The 16,744-nt window shown below is 54.6% G+C and overlaps 1 protein-coding gene across 1 annotated transcript; it reads right to left on the bottom strand.

The window, feature by feature from the left end:
- Positions 1-5,100: 5,100 nt before the first annotated feature.
- Positions 5,101-8,793, bottom strand: Foxf1 (forkhead box F1). The gene is made up of 2 exons (XM_031337335.1): positions 7,784-8,793; positions 5,101-6,506 (listed from the first exon to the last, which is right to left on the bottom strand). The coding sequence occupies exons 1-2, from the start codon at positions 8,757-8,759 to the stop codon at positions 6,346-6,348; spliced, it is 1,137 nt and encodes a 378-aa protein (XP_031193195.1). The 5' UTR covers positions 8,760-8,793; the 3' UTR covers positions 5,101-6,345.
- Between the last annotated feature and the right edge of the window lie 7,951 nt (positions 8,794-16,744).

Genomic DNA, 16,744 nt, shown 5'->3' with positions numbered 1-16,744 from the left:
AAGCCACACTCCGCCAGAAGGGTGGGGTGGGTTTGCAGTGTGTTCTAGCTGTGTGACCTCAGGCAACAGCTCACCCTCTCTGTGCCTGAGTTCTTCAATTTGAGACTCACAGTCTGGGGTCACCCACCACGCACCACAGGACAGAAGCAAACAAAGTCAGGAAGCAGCGGAGCGGGGAACTCCACCCAGTTGCCCAGAGCCCTGAACCAGCATGTCCATTACCTACCTGCTTCTCCAGGGGCAACAGGGTCTCCCTGTGCAGGGCTTGTGTCCGCGGGCCGCAAAGCCGCCTGGGATTGGGCTGGAAATGACACAACCTTCCACTTTTCTGAAGCCTTATTGTTTGTTTGTGCGACTAGGAAAAGACAATTAGTTCAACTTCCAACAAAAATAATCCATCTCTCCTCAACTCCCCTAAACCAAGGTCACGGGGCCTTGAATAGATGAAACCTATTTTCTGTAGTTCTAACGTGAACTGTGAGAAACGGACAGCAGGGGGCGCCGTCTCCTCGTGAGAGATAGCCAGGAACAAAATCCCAGGGTAGTCTTGGTGCTTCTCATGCATTATCTGAGGTTCCCTCTCCTTTTCAAGGAGTTCCTAACCTTGAGCTCTCTCTGTCCATTAACACCACAACGAAACATGGCCTCTCCCCGCCCCTGGCGCCCCCGTCCCCCTCCCCACGTCCTCCATCCCCCTACCTGCTGCCCTGCCCTCCTGTGTAGCAGAAGGTCACACAAAGTCCATCTCTCTGACCCAACCCCACTACGGGAGCGGATGCTGGGGTCTAGTGAGAAACCAGGCCTGTCAGGCCCCCAGCCCAGAAACCCAGAGAATTCATGTGCCCATCTAGAACTTGCTTTCAGCACACATTCCCAAAGACAGTTGAGTTGTCCTTTTTCAGGGACATCTAAGAACTTGGCATTCTTCCACATGGCCGTGATCGGGACAGTCAGGGAACATGAGGCCCCTGCCTCCCTGGTGTGATGTCAGTAGTTTTAATGCTCAGAGAGGTTTAGCACATGGTCCATCCCCAGGCTAGTGCTGTGTCACCACAAGGGCATTGAACATAAGAACTATGCTAGAGGAATTCGAGTCCCAGTCATGCTGTCAGCCCTGGCCAGGCAAATGGCCCTCTGAAAGGGCCCTGCCGACACTATGGCTGAGTTTAGAAGGACTAACTCTTAGCTCTGTTTAGACTGCTGCATCCCGTTGTCTCTTGGGTGACCCAAGCCCAGTGACATCCTTTCAGGGGATCCGTGTGAGCCTCCCTGGTAGTGGAAATAGCAGCAGGACTCGGCCTCTGCTCTCAACAGAGCACACACAGTCCCACCTTTGTAATCCCTCCTTCCCATCAGGCTTTGCTCAAAGTGGGCGTCTTCTATATGGCCAGCCAAGTGACTGTGGACAGGAGTCCATCAACTGGCAACAGCAGGGCTGTGCCGATCTGTCCTCTGTGGAGGAGTCCGATGGCAGGCATCCATGGATGCTCGGTGAGGCCCTTATAGATGCTCAGCGTGGGTGGGTTGAGCAGCGGTGGCCATTCTTTACCTGTTGGATCATACTCTTCTCTAGGCTGTCAAAGCACTCCCGCAGGGATGGGAGCAGAGATCTATGGTAGATGGCATCCTAAGAATGAGACCCTGGTTACAATACCCATCGCAGAAAGAGTGGGGGGCAGGGGAGGAGTGGGTGGCAAGTGAGGAAATCCAAGCAGGGAATAAAGCTCATCGATAAAGCTCCACAGGAAGCTGGGCAGTGGTGGCACATGCCTTTAATCCCAGCACTTGGGAGGCAGAGGCAAGCAGATTTCTGAGTTCATTGAAAATAGCTGTAGAGATTGCTCAGTGGGTAGAGCACTGGCTGCTCTTACAGAGGACTGGATTAGATTTCGAGCACCCACTTGGTGTGGCTCACAACTGTCAGTAACTCCACTCCTAGAGGAATTCAATGCCCTTTTCTGGTCTTCACAGTTATAGCACACACACAGTTCACAGACAACAATCAAGGCCAATACTCAATACACACAAAATTATTTATATGTATAAAAAGAATAGCAGAGCCGGGCAGTGGTGGCAGACGCCTTTAATCCCAGCACTTGGGAGGCAGAGGCAGGCGGATTTCTGAGTTCGAGGCCAGCCTAGTCTACAGAGTGAGTTCCAGGACAGCCAGGGCTATACAGAGAAACCCTGTCTTGAGAAAAAAAACAAAAACAAAAACAAAAAAAACAAAAAACAAAAAACAAAAATAAAAAAAAATAAAAGAATGTCTCCAGAATGCTGCCTGTTACCCTGGCCACCCAGTTTTCCCAAGCTGCCACTTAAGGCAGGCAGGAGAGGGCAGCAGAGGCCAGACCAAGCTACCTCAGCGGGGTCTCCAGGAGTTGATCCAAGGAAGAGCTCACCCTTCAGCCCTTACCAGGACTCCTGTCAAGCTGTAGAGATGGGGACTTCCCTCCCTGTCTCCCCCCCCATTACAGTTACAGACTGGAACAGACCCCACCCCACCCCCATGTGGTGGGTCTCACAGAGCCACCACCTGCATAAGTAAAGTGACTTTTCTACTCCCATCCTGGGACCAAGTGTCAGAATATTCTGGTAGTTTTCATGGGAGTCTCAGGCCCAAACCTGCTGTTCAGTTATCCTCCAACTGAAAGTTCCCAGGAAGCTCCCAGGAGGAAGCTCCTGGAAAATGTGGGTTGGTTCCTACTTGCTGTGCCACCCCCCCCATCCTTATACTGAGAAACCCCAGGAGTCTGAAGGCCATCCTTCTGGGTTCCAGGAAAATATGTCCCCTTCCTCCTGAGCACTTCACTGCTCATCTCACTGGAACAACATTGTCAGAGAAGAGGAATTCAAAGAGGGGTGGCTTAGTTTACACAATGCCAGGTGGCCTCAGGGCAAGGACTCCGGGTCAGTATTTCCACTCCGTCCTAGGAACACAGTCACTGGTGGGGGCCTGGCAGACAGGGAGCCAGGTTTTGGTGCAGTACCAACCCTTCCCTGCCCCATCCTTCAATCCCAAAGAGAAAGGACAACAGTGTATCGACTGCACCCCTGTGGGCCAGGCGCTTGCACAGCAGAGCTCACAAACTCTGTAGCCCTCTACACTTTAGGCTCTGCAGTCGACCCGGCCTGGGTTCAGTGTCCGGGCAGTTCTTCCTGCCTAGATCTGTGGGACCCAGAGTCTGGGCCTTGGAGATTGTGCACCCAGATCCGCAGGAGGAGGTTGTGGAGGGGACTGTGTGATTTACCCACAGGGTCGAGCTTTGTGTCTCCCTACGGTTTGCCAGTCTCCATGCCTCCTGCCTCACACAGAGCCATTGCCTCCGGACGGTTCTGCAAGGGTCATTTGGCCATAACTAATGCTCGCTCCCTGTGCGCTGAGCCGACAGTAAGCACTCACAATTTCGTGACACTCGTGCTGAGTTTAAGCCTGTGACCTGCAGGTGCCGGAATGCTTTCTTGGGCACCGCGGCCGGCGCTTCCCGCTCCGGGCATGTGCGACCCTAAGCCAAAATGAGCCCTGGAGAAACCCAGGCGACACCAAAGCGGCGGCGGGAGATCTCGGGCCGCTGCTAGGCGATCTTTCCCATCGAATCCGGCCCTTCTAGGCTTGCCTGGAATCCAGCCCTCTTCCAGGGAAGGCCGGACTTTCCCTCTCACTCTCGGGGCGACAGATCAGGAGAGAGGCAGAGCCAGGCCCCCATCCCCTGGGTCCTGGCCAGTTCGGCTGGGGCGACTCTGGGTGCCTTCCACCCTGCTGGCCCTGATGTGGCGGGAGCTGGGAAATCCCACTGAACCCCGCAAAGGAGCCTGGTGAATAGCCGGAAGCCGGGGACCGCCGCAGCCGCCTCCACCGGGACACGGATCAGCTCCGGGGCGCAGGAGCCATAGCATCCGTGGCCGCCTCCGTGATCCCCTTGTCTTCACTGGGGCGCAGTCTGCCCCGGGAAGGGAGGTGCCCGGCTCCAGGCAGTTGCTCTAGGGCCTGAGGGCTTTTCCCTGGACCTGCTTTCCTGCCCGCGGGGAGGCCTCGGTCTGCGGAGGACAGAGCCGGCCCCTGGCTTCGAACCTGCTCCAGGACGCGGGACCCAGAGAGCAGCGAGACCGCAGCCCCCGCCCGATGCTCCAGACGCCCCAGCTCCGGCTTTTTCCCTGTCCTCTTTTTCTGGGTTTTATAGACAGCAGTTAGTTGGGGATATTAATTGCCCTGACTAGTTTATTGATAATTTTGATGTAATAGAGCACGGGAGAAATTACCCTCCCGTCCAGAATGTCAAGTCTGAGAAGAAGCAGGTTCTGAGGCGCGACCCCATGGTGCGCAGACACTGTGGTGGGTCAGGACCGCGCACCAACAATGCGGCTTATTATGTTTGTTTTCCTAGGTGGGCGGCTGATGGTGATGGAGAAGGTGGTCAGGAGAGACCGGAGCTTAGCTGTTCCTTCTCTCCAGAAAAGGAAGGGAAAAAAAATACGGTTTAAAGAGGAAATATGTTCGCGGCGGGAGCGTGGGCATAGCCCTGAGCACCCACGGATGATCCGTCCCTTCCTGACTGGGTTTTACAGGACACCACAAGAGAAGGGCACCAGGCAATTAAAAATAAAAAACGAAAACAAGAAGACAAAATAAGTAAAACAAACAAACAAACAAAGCTTTGAAGTTGCTTCATTATCTACAACAGAATGCAAGGCAGGCCAGGCTCGCCCCTGGAATGGAGGGCTCACTGAGCTCAAGGTAGCAGAAAAATTATCCATAAATATATATAAAGGCCGCGTGTGTACGGTCCTGGGATGAAGGACTACAGTTTTTCTTTAAATGTGTGATTATTTCTTCAAGCCAAGAAATGACATTTAGAGGGACAACGGAGGACTCAACTTCAAGACAGAAATGAAGAAAAAGTTACCCCTACTCAGCTTCTACTACCATGTGAAATAAAGGAGGAAGAGGGCTAACTAGGGGAAACAAAGTTCAGAATCACCTAGATTTAAAACTCCCCCGCAGACAGCTGAAGCTCCTGGGGTGGTACCGAGTTGGTCTACTATCCCCCCCAAAACAGCCATTTGGATTTATGTCTAGCAACAAGAGTTTTAGAGGCCGTGTACAAATGTTATACATTTTTATTTTTGTTCTTTTTGTAGGAAAAAAATACACAAAAAGCATATACCCTCAGATTGTCCCTTTTATACAGTGCAGAAAGGAGGTTTAAAATACGTGTCACAGATGCCGCACCTCTGCAGCCAAGAGACTAAAGGGGGGGACAGTCTTTCATATTATATATATTTATATAAAACATATGGAACTTTGTTTTTACACGGATTGGTCTTTGTTTCAAATTTACAATGGTTATCTAAAAAAACACAATAACGACAACTCTACACGGCAAATATTGCCAACCAAGTCACACCATTAATACTGAGAGGGCAGAGCTACGTGGTGTTTTGAGTAGGGAAGTAAAGCAGAAATAAATAACAGGCTGAGCCTGTCTATGGTGTCAGAGTGCCTGAACTACACAGCCAGATCGAACCGGTTCCCCACATCTCAATGCATTCCTTTCTTGTCAGAGAGTCACGATAGAGACAGAAAAACACCCAGGGAAAAAGTCAAAATGTAACTCCAAGCAAGGTGAAAGAGGCTGGAGGAGAAAAAAATGGACGGGGCTGGAGGCTGGGGCAGCTTCTCAGACACTGTTTCCTTTTTTAAAAAGACAAACAGTGGCTCCAGGTATCTCTGTCATTCCCATAAAGATTCACCTGTGATTGCTGGAGGAGACCCCCGGGTTGGGAGAGGGGATGCCACACCTGGTCCCATCCTCCTTCCCCGGGAGTGGGGGAAAAAAGACGGCAGAAGGTGGAGATCTGTGCATTTCAAGACATTCTTTCAAAAAGTTAAAAACTAAAAGATAAATACTCAACCAAAAATAAAAGTATTTGATAATGATCGGTCTCAAGTGCCCCTGCTTCTAAAAACTGTCCCTCGGTGTGGGAGGGGCCGAGAGACCTCTGCAGAATTCTTCCCAGTATCTGGCTTCCCCCAGACACAGCACCTTCGTGGCCGCTTTCAATGGGGTTGAAAATAAGTATTTATTTACTGACAGCTGCAGTCTGACCTGGCCCCATAGCGGCTGTTTTTTTTTTTTTTAGAAATCAGTGAGGGAGTTGGGGTGGAGTCGCCAGTCGCTGCTCCCAGTCTGTGGTGGGGTTTTCTTTACAAATAATCCGTTAGGGATGAGGCTGTCCCTTTTTCTCTTGCTGACGGGTTATACCTCCAGAGTAAAGCAGTTTGTGGTGGTGGGCTCCTGGTCCCTGGGCCGGCCAGGCTGGGCTGCAGGGCCCGGTGGCCTCACCTCACATCACACACGGCTTGATGTCTTGGTAGGTGACCTGCTGGTGATAATAAGATCCCCCGCCGGTAGTGTGCATAGAAGAAGAGGCCATGGCATTGAAAGAGAAGACAAACTCCTTTCTGTCACACATGCTGGGCGACTGTGAATGATACCGAGGGATGCCTGTAGGGTAGGGCGACAGCAAGAGGAGAGAGCAAAACATTAGCTTATAGGCTGTGAGTTCAGGACCAGGCCTAGAAGCCCCAACGAACTTTGGTGCAAGCAGGCAGCTCAGCCCTGCTCCTCCTAGCCCCACTTCCTAGTAAAACTGGCCTTCCTGGGGTTCCCAGTGCTCAGTGGGGACCAAACTGGGAAAGGGGAATGGCCCCTCTCTGTGCTTCCCTGGACCTGGACTAAGTCACTGGCTAAAGTCCTGCTTGCTGTGCTTCGCCATTCGGGCCTCTCTCGGGCCTGGCAGAGGGCTTCTTTGATGCGGAAGGGGAAGGCCGAAGAGGCTGTTATGGCTTCTGATGCCTCAGAGCCTGGAAGGCTGAGATTTCTATGATTGCCACTTTCACCCTTGTGGAGCCAGAAGCCCAATGCAAGGTCAGCAAGAATCAAAGCATCAAGGTTCAGTGAGCTGGAGTCCCCCTGAAGGACAGGCATAAGCAGGGGGTGACCGTGGTGGAGAGGTGCATCATCAGCTAACCACCTCTCTCCTCTGGTCTGCCTCCCCGGGGGTGGTTCTGACAGTTTATTTATGGCTATCCCTCTACCCACTTTTCCTTCCAGAACTAGGCTGAAAACTATCTTCTTTTTCAGTGGGGGAGTCTGAAGGGCCCTTGAAACTTGGATCCTAAAAGACAAAGAGCATTGGGGCTTGTAATTCAGATCCCAACTCCAGGCCTGGTCACCACACAGGGTCCAGCTTCTGTCAGCACAAAATGCCCCTGGACTCACCAAACCAGGTTTCCTGAAGGGCCTGGGCTTGTTTGGCCTCAGTGTTTGGCCCAGGCCGCTTTGGGCCTAACTCTTGCTTTGGGCCTAACTCTTCCGTTCTTGCCTGACACAGATTCTTTGCATAGGAAGTATCAGAAAGGTGGGCCTGTCGGCTAGGGCTAGGCCGCTGGCTAGATACACAGGGCCTTTGCTGGAGGTGAAGGAACCCACATGTCCATTGGACTTAAGAACGCTGGGGTCTGAGTATTTTTGGTGTGAATGGGGCCTACCTGGTCAGACTGGGGCAGCCAGAAAAGAGAAGCGAGAACAAGTCGACCAGTCTAAACCGGGAGGTATCAAAACTGCGCTCACTCCTCAAAGAGAGAGCAGTTGGTACCCAAAGGTCCGGTGGGCTGTTGCCTCCCCTCAGAGCTGGGGCTAATGCTCTAGAAGCAAGATTTGTTCACCGTGGCTGTCAAGGCTTGGGTCTGGGGTTGGAGACCCCCCCCCCCCGCACTCACCTTGCAGTTCCGCTGGCCCGTTGTGACTGTTTTGGTGCAGGTATGGCTGTTCCAGGGAGTGCGTGGAGATGCTGCCAGACAGGGGGTTGGCCGCTGGGTTGCAAGGGGACAGAGGCTGTTGCTTGATATAGGAGGCCCCGCTGTTGAGAGCCGCAGAGGCCGCGGGCGGCCAGGCTGCTGCGGAGCTGGAGTAAACGGCGTGCGGCTCCATGACCCCGCCGGCGCCGGCCGGCAGCAGCGGTGAAGCGGGCACCGAGCTGTCGTGGTGCGGGTACTCCCCGGTCGCAGAGCCACCGCAGCCGCCCATGTACGAGTGGCCGCCGTTGGAAGGCAGGTGTGGTACCGAGTGGCTGGGCAAAGCCATGCCGTCCACGTTGCTCGCCAAGTGGCCATTCATCATGCCCAAGCCGCCCTCCAGCGCCAGGCTGTTGGGCGCGCACGAGAGGCCTCCGGAGCCCTGGAAGCCGTAGGTGTCGGGGAGGTGGTTGAAGCCCAGCCCGTTCACCATGCTATACACAGGCTTGAGCGCCTGGCATTTCCTTCGGAAGCCGCGCGGCCGCCGGCGGAACGAGCCCTCCTCGAACATAAACTCGCTAGCAGGGTCGATGGTCCAGTAGTGGCCCTTGCCAGGTCGCCCGAGGCCCTTGGGCAGTTTGATGAAGCACTCGTTGAGCGACAGGTTGTGGCGCACGGAGTTCTTCCAGCCCTGGTAGGCGCCGCGGAAGAAGGGGAAGCGCGCCTGAAGGAACTGGTAGATCTCGCTGAGCGTCAGGCGCTTGCTGGGCGAGCTCTGGATGGCCATGACGATGAGCGCGATGTACGAGTAGGGCGGCTTCTCCGGCCGCCGCACGCCGGCGTTAGTCTTCTTGGCCTTGGTGGGGCCCGCCGCCGCGGGGTCCATGGCCTGGCCGCCCGCGCCGCCGCCTCCTCCTGTGCCCCCGCCGTGCGGCGGCTGCTGCTTGTCGGGCGCGGACATCGGGTGGCTGCTGCCGCCGCCGCTGCCGCCGCTGCTCTGCGGCGCGGAGCCGGGAGGAGGAGGAGGAGCAGGAGGGGAGGGAGGGGAGGGGGCTGCGCGGGGCGGCTGCACCTCTGCCGTCACTGCGGCTCCCGAGCGCGCCTCCCCCGCGCGCCCGCCCTCCCCAGGCGCGCAATTCTCCTCCTCCTCCCTGCGGGAGGCCACGCGCATCAGGGGGCCCGGCACCGCCCCCCCAATACCCCCTCCCGGTGCACGCCTTTGCGCCCCCGCAGCCTGCAGTGTCCGATCTCCCCCGTAGCTACTCAGTGGGCTCAAGCCCCCCAGGTCCCTCCCCACGCGTCCTCAGCCCCCTCCCACCCCCGCTCCCCGGACTGCGCAGCCCGCCCCCGCCTCTGCCGACCTGGACCCGGTGCTCCGGTCCCCGCCTCCTAGGCCCGGACAACCGGGCTGGACACGCGCCCAGGACCCCGGTCCTCCCTGCGCACTGGGCTGCGGCGGTGGCGGAGGCCTTGGGTCGTGACCAGCGCCGGCAGAGCGAGCGATTGGGTTCCCGGCCCCCGGGGCAGGACGGCGTAAGTTCCCGAGAGGGACCGCCTCCCCTCACTCCCCGCCCTGGGAAGCGCTGCGCCGGCGCCCCGCGCTCTTCGGACTCGCCCAACGGCTCTGCAGCCACTGCCCCGGCCGAGCGCTGGCGGGCGGAAAACGAAACCGCAGGCGGCTTAGCGGGCGCTTTGTCTCCAAGCGCTGCAAGCGGGTCCCGGAAAGTGGCTTCAGGTCGCGCAGTGCCACAAACCGCACAAGTTCCCTAGCAGGCGGCTCCGTGCCACTCATTCATGAAGGCGCTCACACGCGTGCATTAACACGCGCCCCGAGCGCACACGCAACGATGCCCCCGAGCGAATCCGCAAATCACCAACTCAGACGGGCAGGCTTGCACCCAGTGCGCGCCCCACTCACGTCCCCCAGGGTCCCCCAGGGAGCTGCCACTCAGATCTGAGCTCACAAAGTCTCCTCGGAGCCCCCTCCCCCCACGCTTAACTTGAAATCCGCTTAGTTGGCCCCGCGGCCCCGTGTCCCCTTTTACAAGCACAGGTTCTGATTTCCTGAGAGATGGCAAAGTCCCGGGCAGGAAGTTTACAAGGCTCAACGTAAACACGTTCCGGGCGATCCTTTAATAATAAGAGTAGAGAAGCCCGCGGGCGCGGGGGGAGTTGGCCTGATGCCCCTATGGGCTCGGCCTGCCGCCGCCGCGGGGCCTCCGACGCTGCGCGCCAGGCCAGGCTCCGGAAAGCGGGTGGCGCAGGCGGGGAGCGCGGCAGGGAGCGGCCCTGGCTGCGAGGTCGCGGCGGTGGAGAGATGATGCGGGGCGCAGGACGGCTCATGATCTCAGGTGGACTCTGCGCGCCCGAAACCAGGTGAGTGTGGGCCTTCCGCAGCCCAGTCACGCGCTCACTCGCGCTCACGGGGAGCCCTAGTGGCAGGGAGGGTGACGAAGGGGACCTTTACGCGAGTTGGTGCGAGGGACCGTGGAGCAAGGCGGCTGCGCCCTGCTGCGAGCTGCAAGAAGAGATGTGTGCGGGTCTCCTTCAAAGCCCGGTGGCCTCAAGTTTCTTTGGATTCCTGGCTTCCCATCTTCTCCCCACCCCCACGCCTTCAGCTTTGGCGGTAGGCGCCCTGTCGCCTTCGAGGCGCCTGGCACAACTGTGCGAGGGTCTGGGGGCTTACTGACTTAGGTTGCTGCTCTGTAGCAGCCTCCTTTGGCAGGGCTCGGTTCGCAGGAGGTGAAAGTCCTGGAACTTTCTCCAGGACAGATGTTAGAACTCTGTAGTCCAACGAAATAAAAAGGGCGGAAGGGGACGTGAACGCTTATGTGTGGTTATGTGTTCGTGCACATAGATGCTCTGGCAAGCCGGCTTCTGCGTCACACAGTCGCCCTAACCAGCATCCCTCAGCACTATCTACAGACTGGCGTATGCCTTCTCAGGGGACTTGTGTACAGTTCAGGGGCCCCACCCTGGGAGGACGCACCACATGGAGCCTGCACGCTGCTGGACTGTGCCTTCGCCCACACATAGCCACAGAATCACAAGAATGGGCCTGGTAGGCCAGGGCGCACCCTCTCACCCCAGGCCACGCATTCCCACACCCCCAAGTTTTCCTTTTTCTTTCTTTTCTCCCCCATTATTTTCTTTTTATTTCCATTTTTTCCTCCCCACTGGCAACTGCAGACCTGGGGACACTGGGCTGTACCTCAGGGAGGGAAGTTCTCAGAAGGTCGATACATATCTGGCCTTTAAGAAGAAGTGAGCTGAGGAAGGCGTCCAATATCCGAGCCAGCAACAGGCTGCATTTTGCATTTTGCTCCCTCAATCCAAGAAAGTGGTAGTGGCCGTCCCTCTGACCTCAGATCAAGGATGCTTTCAAATGGAGGGGCATGAAGCCTTTTTCCAGTTAGAAGATTTTGCCCATAGGTGACCTCCAGATCTACCCCCTTCCCGAATTCCCACAGACCACTGTCTTTCTTAAAGCCCCTCCCTTGGAGGCTCCTTATTCATTTTGTAGAGAAGTTTCCTTTCCAGGGGAGGAAACTGAAGTCGCAGTTCCACTTGCCCTTCAGTCTTCAGGCCTAGATCCTAAGGCCGCCTGGGAGGGGTAGGGTCAGGATAGCAGTCGCTGTGTCAGGGAAGACAGGGGGCCCAGCTGCCCAAGGCTCAACCCAAATTCCGGCTTTCCACTGAGGAAGGAGATGAAAGTAGGTACCCAAGAGGGTAGGAACCCTGAGAACCTCATCTTGTAGCTTGGACGAACTTCGTTTCTAGCAATCAGAGGGGATTGCCTATGTGTCTCGAAACAGTTCTCAGACACTCTGAGATCACCCTGAATCCCACATTTTTGAAGAGGAGAAACGGAGGTTCCGTTGTAGGGCTCTATGAGTGGCTCCCCTTGCTGGGCGAGTCCATCTCCTGGCCCCATAAACCATCTCCAAGGGACGCTTTTATAAAGTGTCAACTGAAATTGGGGCGGGCGGGGGCAGGGGAAGCCAAGCCCTTGGTCATTTTGTGTTAACTAGGAGGAGATTGACTTCAGGGTCACCATGTCTCCTAAGAGACTGCGAGAGCAGCTTTCCCCCAATATTCCAGTGTAGGACCACGCACAAATTTGAATGCTTCCTGCCTAGGCTATTTTGTACTGAGCCAAGTTTCTCCCTTTAAACGCGGCTCCAACTGAAACACCCACTTCTTATGGTTGTGGCAGCAGTGAGCGGGGACTACAGAAAAGGACTGAATGTCACATAAAGTCCCCCGGGGAGCAGCTCCAGAGAGGTAGGGCTCCAGGTCGGTAGGGTGATACCTAGCTCTCAGCTGAAAATTCACAAGACTCCTTCCCCATCTCAAATCAAATCCCTGCACTTATCACTGGCCCCAGGAATGCCCACATTTCGGGGAGGACGCCCCCACCGCGGGGGCCCCAGGTATCTGCGCTGGCTAATTGCTTAAGTGAAGCAGCCGGTTGAGAGTGCGCCCGGCGAAACCCGAGCGCGGAACCAGATCCTACTTCGGCTGTCCGGCCGCGGGCGCCGCCGACCACCCACAGCGAGGCCGGCTGCCCTGCTGCACATTAGCAAGCGCCGACCCCACGCGAGACTGCGCATCCCGGCATCCAGAGAGAGAGCGAGGGGCGCGGGCTGAAGTGCAGGGATGGAGAGGGGAAGGATCGTGACGGACATTTCAGCCTTTGGCTACCAGAATCCAGAGTACCGCTTTCCTGATGAGGTGATTCGTGGGCAAAATGCACGTGGGCAAAATGCACGCGTGGGACAGGCACAAAGGACTGCCATGGAAACTCTAGAGGGAGGTAGACGGAGAGGAGTGAATAGCGAGCAAACAAATACCATGCCTTCAGCCCTGCTCATGGCTGGAGGACCTGCGTTTGGTGTGGCTTCACCTGCAATTAATGTTTGAAGAGTCTAACTGGGCAGGACTCTCTTTCAGTCTATCCACTGGTTTATTTGGTAGGTTGCCCAACTAAAGTACAGAAAGTAGCGGTGATCTGTGATTCCAGCATTCACGTGGTGGAGTCAGAAGGATCAGAAGTTCAAGGTCGTCAGTCCTTGAATTTAGCAAGTTCAGGGCCAGCCTGGGATATCTGAGATCCCAGTCCCCCAGATTAAAAAACAAACACGGAGGACACACCCAGTATGCACGAATAATGCGGGATTGTGAGGTGTAATTACACCTGCAGGGTGGAACTGGTTTATGCACAGTGGAGAAATGTGGACAGGACTGTGTGTTACAGGAGGAATGTTCTGGAGTGTTCTAAATATGTGCCCAGAAGATAGAATATTGTAACTCTGCAGGCCTCAGGAAAATGGCAGCGTTGGGATGTAGAGTGCTGTGGGAGGTTTCTGTCAGGGGTGTAGGATGGGGTGCCCTTGAAACAAGGCGCGAGGCAGCCACTTGTATTGGGGTGAGGGGCTGGGTGTTCTGCCTAGCCAAAGTCAGGGGACTTGCTTTCGGTGGAAGGAGGGGGTTCACCGAGTGTGAGGCCTGCAAACTACCAGTCCCACCAGCTTCTAAAACCTGTATCTCCACTAGGCATTCAACCCTGAGAACAGCTTTATAATTTAAATAAAGCTGTGGATGTGGCACAATTGGCAAAAACAAAAACAACAGCAAAAACACAAAACAAAAACTCCAAACCAAAACAAAAAATTCACTTGCCAAGCATTCAGAAAGCCCTGGTTCCATACCCAGAACCAGATAAATTAGGCTCGGTACAAGCCCGTAATCCCTTGGAAGGTAGAGACAGGAGAATCAGAAATTCAAGGCCATCCTGAGCTACAAATTGAGTTTAAGGGTAGCTTGGGCTACAGGACACTGTCTAAACAAGTAAATACAAAGGCCAGAACTTGAGCTTGCTTCTTCCCACTGGCCCTTATATCCCAACGCATCATTTTCCATGACGTCCTTTAGTCCTTTAGTGAGATATTCGATGGCACTGCAGTCCCGGAATTTACAGCTCTTCCCTGAGAGATGGTCCGGAGCTCTCCCGGATGGTCAGATCCTGTTACTCCAAGAAGGCTAGGTTCTGACGCCAGGCTCCTAGGCAGCTCTTTCTTCCCAAAGAGGCACCCCAAAACTATCTCCAAACATTTTAATTCTAGCTGCCCGAGCAATTGTACTTAGAAAGATGGAGAAGTGGGGGGGGGTGTGCTTGCGTGTGTTTGTGTGTGTGTGTGGGGGGAGACAGATGGACAGGCAGACAGACAGACAGAGACTGAGCCACCAGAGAGGATTTCTGGGGAGGTGTCGGAGCAGGGGTATGCTCATCATCACAGAGAGGTGAGGATGCAGAGGAGTTTGGGGGGAAGATCCTAGAGAAACTAGGACTGAGGTGGAGGACTAGGGGAGAGGAAACAGAATGAACTTCCAAAACAACCCAACAGGAAAACACATATTAAATGTCAAGGGCCAGTTATTTTTATTTTTATGTTGTTCTGGTTTAGGAGAGATCCAGTAAGACAGAGCCCTGCACATACACCACGCACACAGTCAGCAGGAACACCTTGAGGGGAACCCATTAAGTGAAAGAGGCTGCAGCCTGAGCTAAAATGGTCTGGCGGGAAACCGGCTCAGATTTGTTTCTTAAAAACCAGCAATTTGGAGCCGGCAGCCTGCTGGTGTGCAGGGCTCACTATCCAGGTGCCTGGAGCCAGCAGCCTCAGTACAGCACATTCAGCAGCTTGCCCCATCAGCGACGTGTTAGAGGGCATCGAAAAGCATGGAGACTTGCCTTAGCAGAGAGAAACAAACTCCACCCCCAGCCTAGGAAGCTGGCAAGAGAGGAGGGAGCTCACCTGCTAGCTCCCAGCAAAGGCCTAGGCTTGGCTGAAAAAGTAGATGTGACACCTCTTTGCCAACTACAGTGGAGAATGAATAGAATGAATATATGTGTACACATACATACATATATACATATATATACATATATGTGTGTGTGTGTGTGTGTGTATCCCCTCTCTCCATTTATGTCCCAGCCAGGTTAGAAGGATTTATATTTGGGCTCCTGCGCAGATCTGCTTTGTGTACACCTGGAGAGACAAAGGTTGCTTGCTCCAGACAGGGGTGATGAGGAAGAGGTGGAAAGGCTCTCATTGGAATGGGAGGACCAGGTAGAAGCAGAGAGTAAGGTGCCCTGCCCTCAAAGGGAGGCTTGAAGCCCAGGGTGAGAACCCTCAGGATGAGTATGTGTGTTTGCTGCAGGATGGGGCCCTGAGGGAAAAGGTGTGTGTGTTTACATGCCTGTGAATGTGTGCATGCTCCTATGCTTTTATGGGTGAGAGTACACACGCTTGTGCACGTGTGCATGCTCCTATGTCTGTATGCATGCACATGCACCTGTGTGCATCCCTGTGTGCCTGTACATGTGTATACACTTGTGTGTATGTGAGCTCATGTGCCTGTGCACCTTCCTATGCCTGTATGTATGCACATGGTGTTTGTGTGTGTGTGTGTGTGTGCGCGCGGGGGGAGGGGGTGCACATGTGTGCATGCACTACTGTGCATCTCTGTGTGCCTGTGCATGTGTAATGTGTGTATACTCCTGTGTGTGTTCACGTGCCTGTGCATGTGTGCTTGCTCCTATGCCTATATGTGTGCATACATGCCTGTGTGTGCATCTCTGTGTGTCTGTGCATGTGTGTACACTTTGTGTGTGTGTGTGCGTGTGTGTGTGTGTGTGTTGGTGAGGAACTCTGCTCTGATTACCCACTGTTGGCACATAGAGAAGATCCCACAGGCAAAAGTTACAGGACTATCAAGGTACTTCTCTCAGTTTCTTCATCTTGCCAACAGGGTAGTGTCAGCCCATCTCTGGGCTGACCCAGGATAAGAGAGAAATCAGAACTACAGTGTTCTAGGAGCCTGGCCAGTCAGGGAGGAAAGACACTGTAAACTTAAAACCATGTTAAATTGTTAAACGAACAAACACACATAACCGCTCGGCCCTGTAGTGAGGATTTATGGTTACTTTTGGGTTCCATTGCTTTGTGGCTCAGAGCCACTGGCCTTGCCTCTCTGTGCAAACAAGAATAAAGATACAGTCTCAGTGTGGCTGAGAGGATCAGAGGCCAGTAATTGCTGCCTGGGGTTTTTCTTCCCAAGGTGCAGAAATCCCAGGAGGAGCCTTGCTGTTCGCAGGACTAAAGGGGAAGAGTCATTATCCCCCTTTTGAGGCAGCTGCTCAAAGTGGTGGAGTCCTAGCCTGGGCACAGGAGCTAATGGGAAGGAGGGTCAGAGGTGGAGGGACAGGTGAGGGGCAAGCGCTCCTGCCTGCTTTCTGAGAGAAGGGTGTGGGGCCTTGGATAACACAAGACACTTCCCACACAGAGAAGCTGGTGCCTACTCAGGTGCTCCTTTCTACAGAGCTAGCCCTAGCCTCAGCCCTGGATGAGCTTCCCTCTCTGTTAGGGTGCTGTCTTGGACCAGGCTCCCTCCCCATTCAGAGGCTGTGATTTCCAGGCAGGCTGTTAACTGAATCGCCGGCTTCCTTTCAGGGTTGCCCTGAAGACTGCAGGACAGCTTGGGGAAGCTCCGAGCACCTGCCAGCTCAGTCCGTTTCATTGTGGGACAACAAAGCTCATCCAGGGGTAAATAGGAAGGTCTCCGTACCCCGAGAGCTGATTGAAGGGTCTTCCCTTTGGGATGGATGTGGAGGTCCCTTCAGTGCTGCTAGCAAGGAGGACCTGGGAGATTGGCAGTGTCCCCAGGCTGGCTCTGCCTGGGTGGAAGGCAGAGCTTGATGCTGCTCTAGCTTTCTGCCAGCCACATATCTTTTTCTTTCTCTTTCATTTTCTTTTTCTTCTCTTTCTTTTCTCTTTCTTTCTCATTCTCTTTTCTTTCCTTTTTGTTGTGTTTTTGGTTTTGGTTATTTTGGTTTTTGTTTGTTTGTTTTTGTTTTTCACCCCCTCTGGCTGTCATGAAACT

The sequence above is a fragment of the Mastomys coucha genome, unplaced genomic scaffold (genome assembly GCF_008632895.1).
Source record: "Mastomys coucha isolate ucsf_1 unplaced genomic scaffold, UCSF_Mcou_1 pScaffold22, whole genome shotgun sequence".
Classification (NCBI taxonomy): domain Eukaryota; kingdom Metazoa; phylum Chordata; class Mammalia; order Rodentia; family Muridae; genus Mastomys; species Mastomys coucha.
The sequence above is the reverse complement of the archived record's forward strand: the minus strand, read 5'-3'. Positions and strand labels throughout refer to the sequence as shown.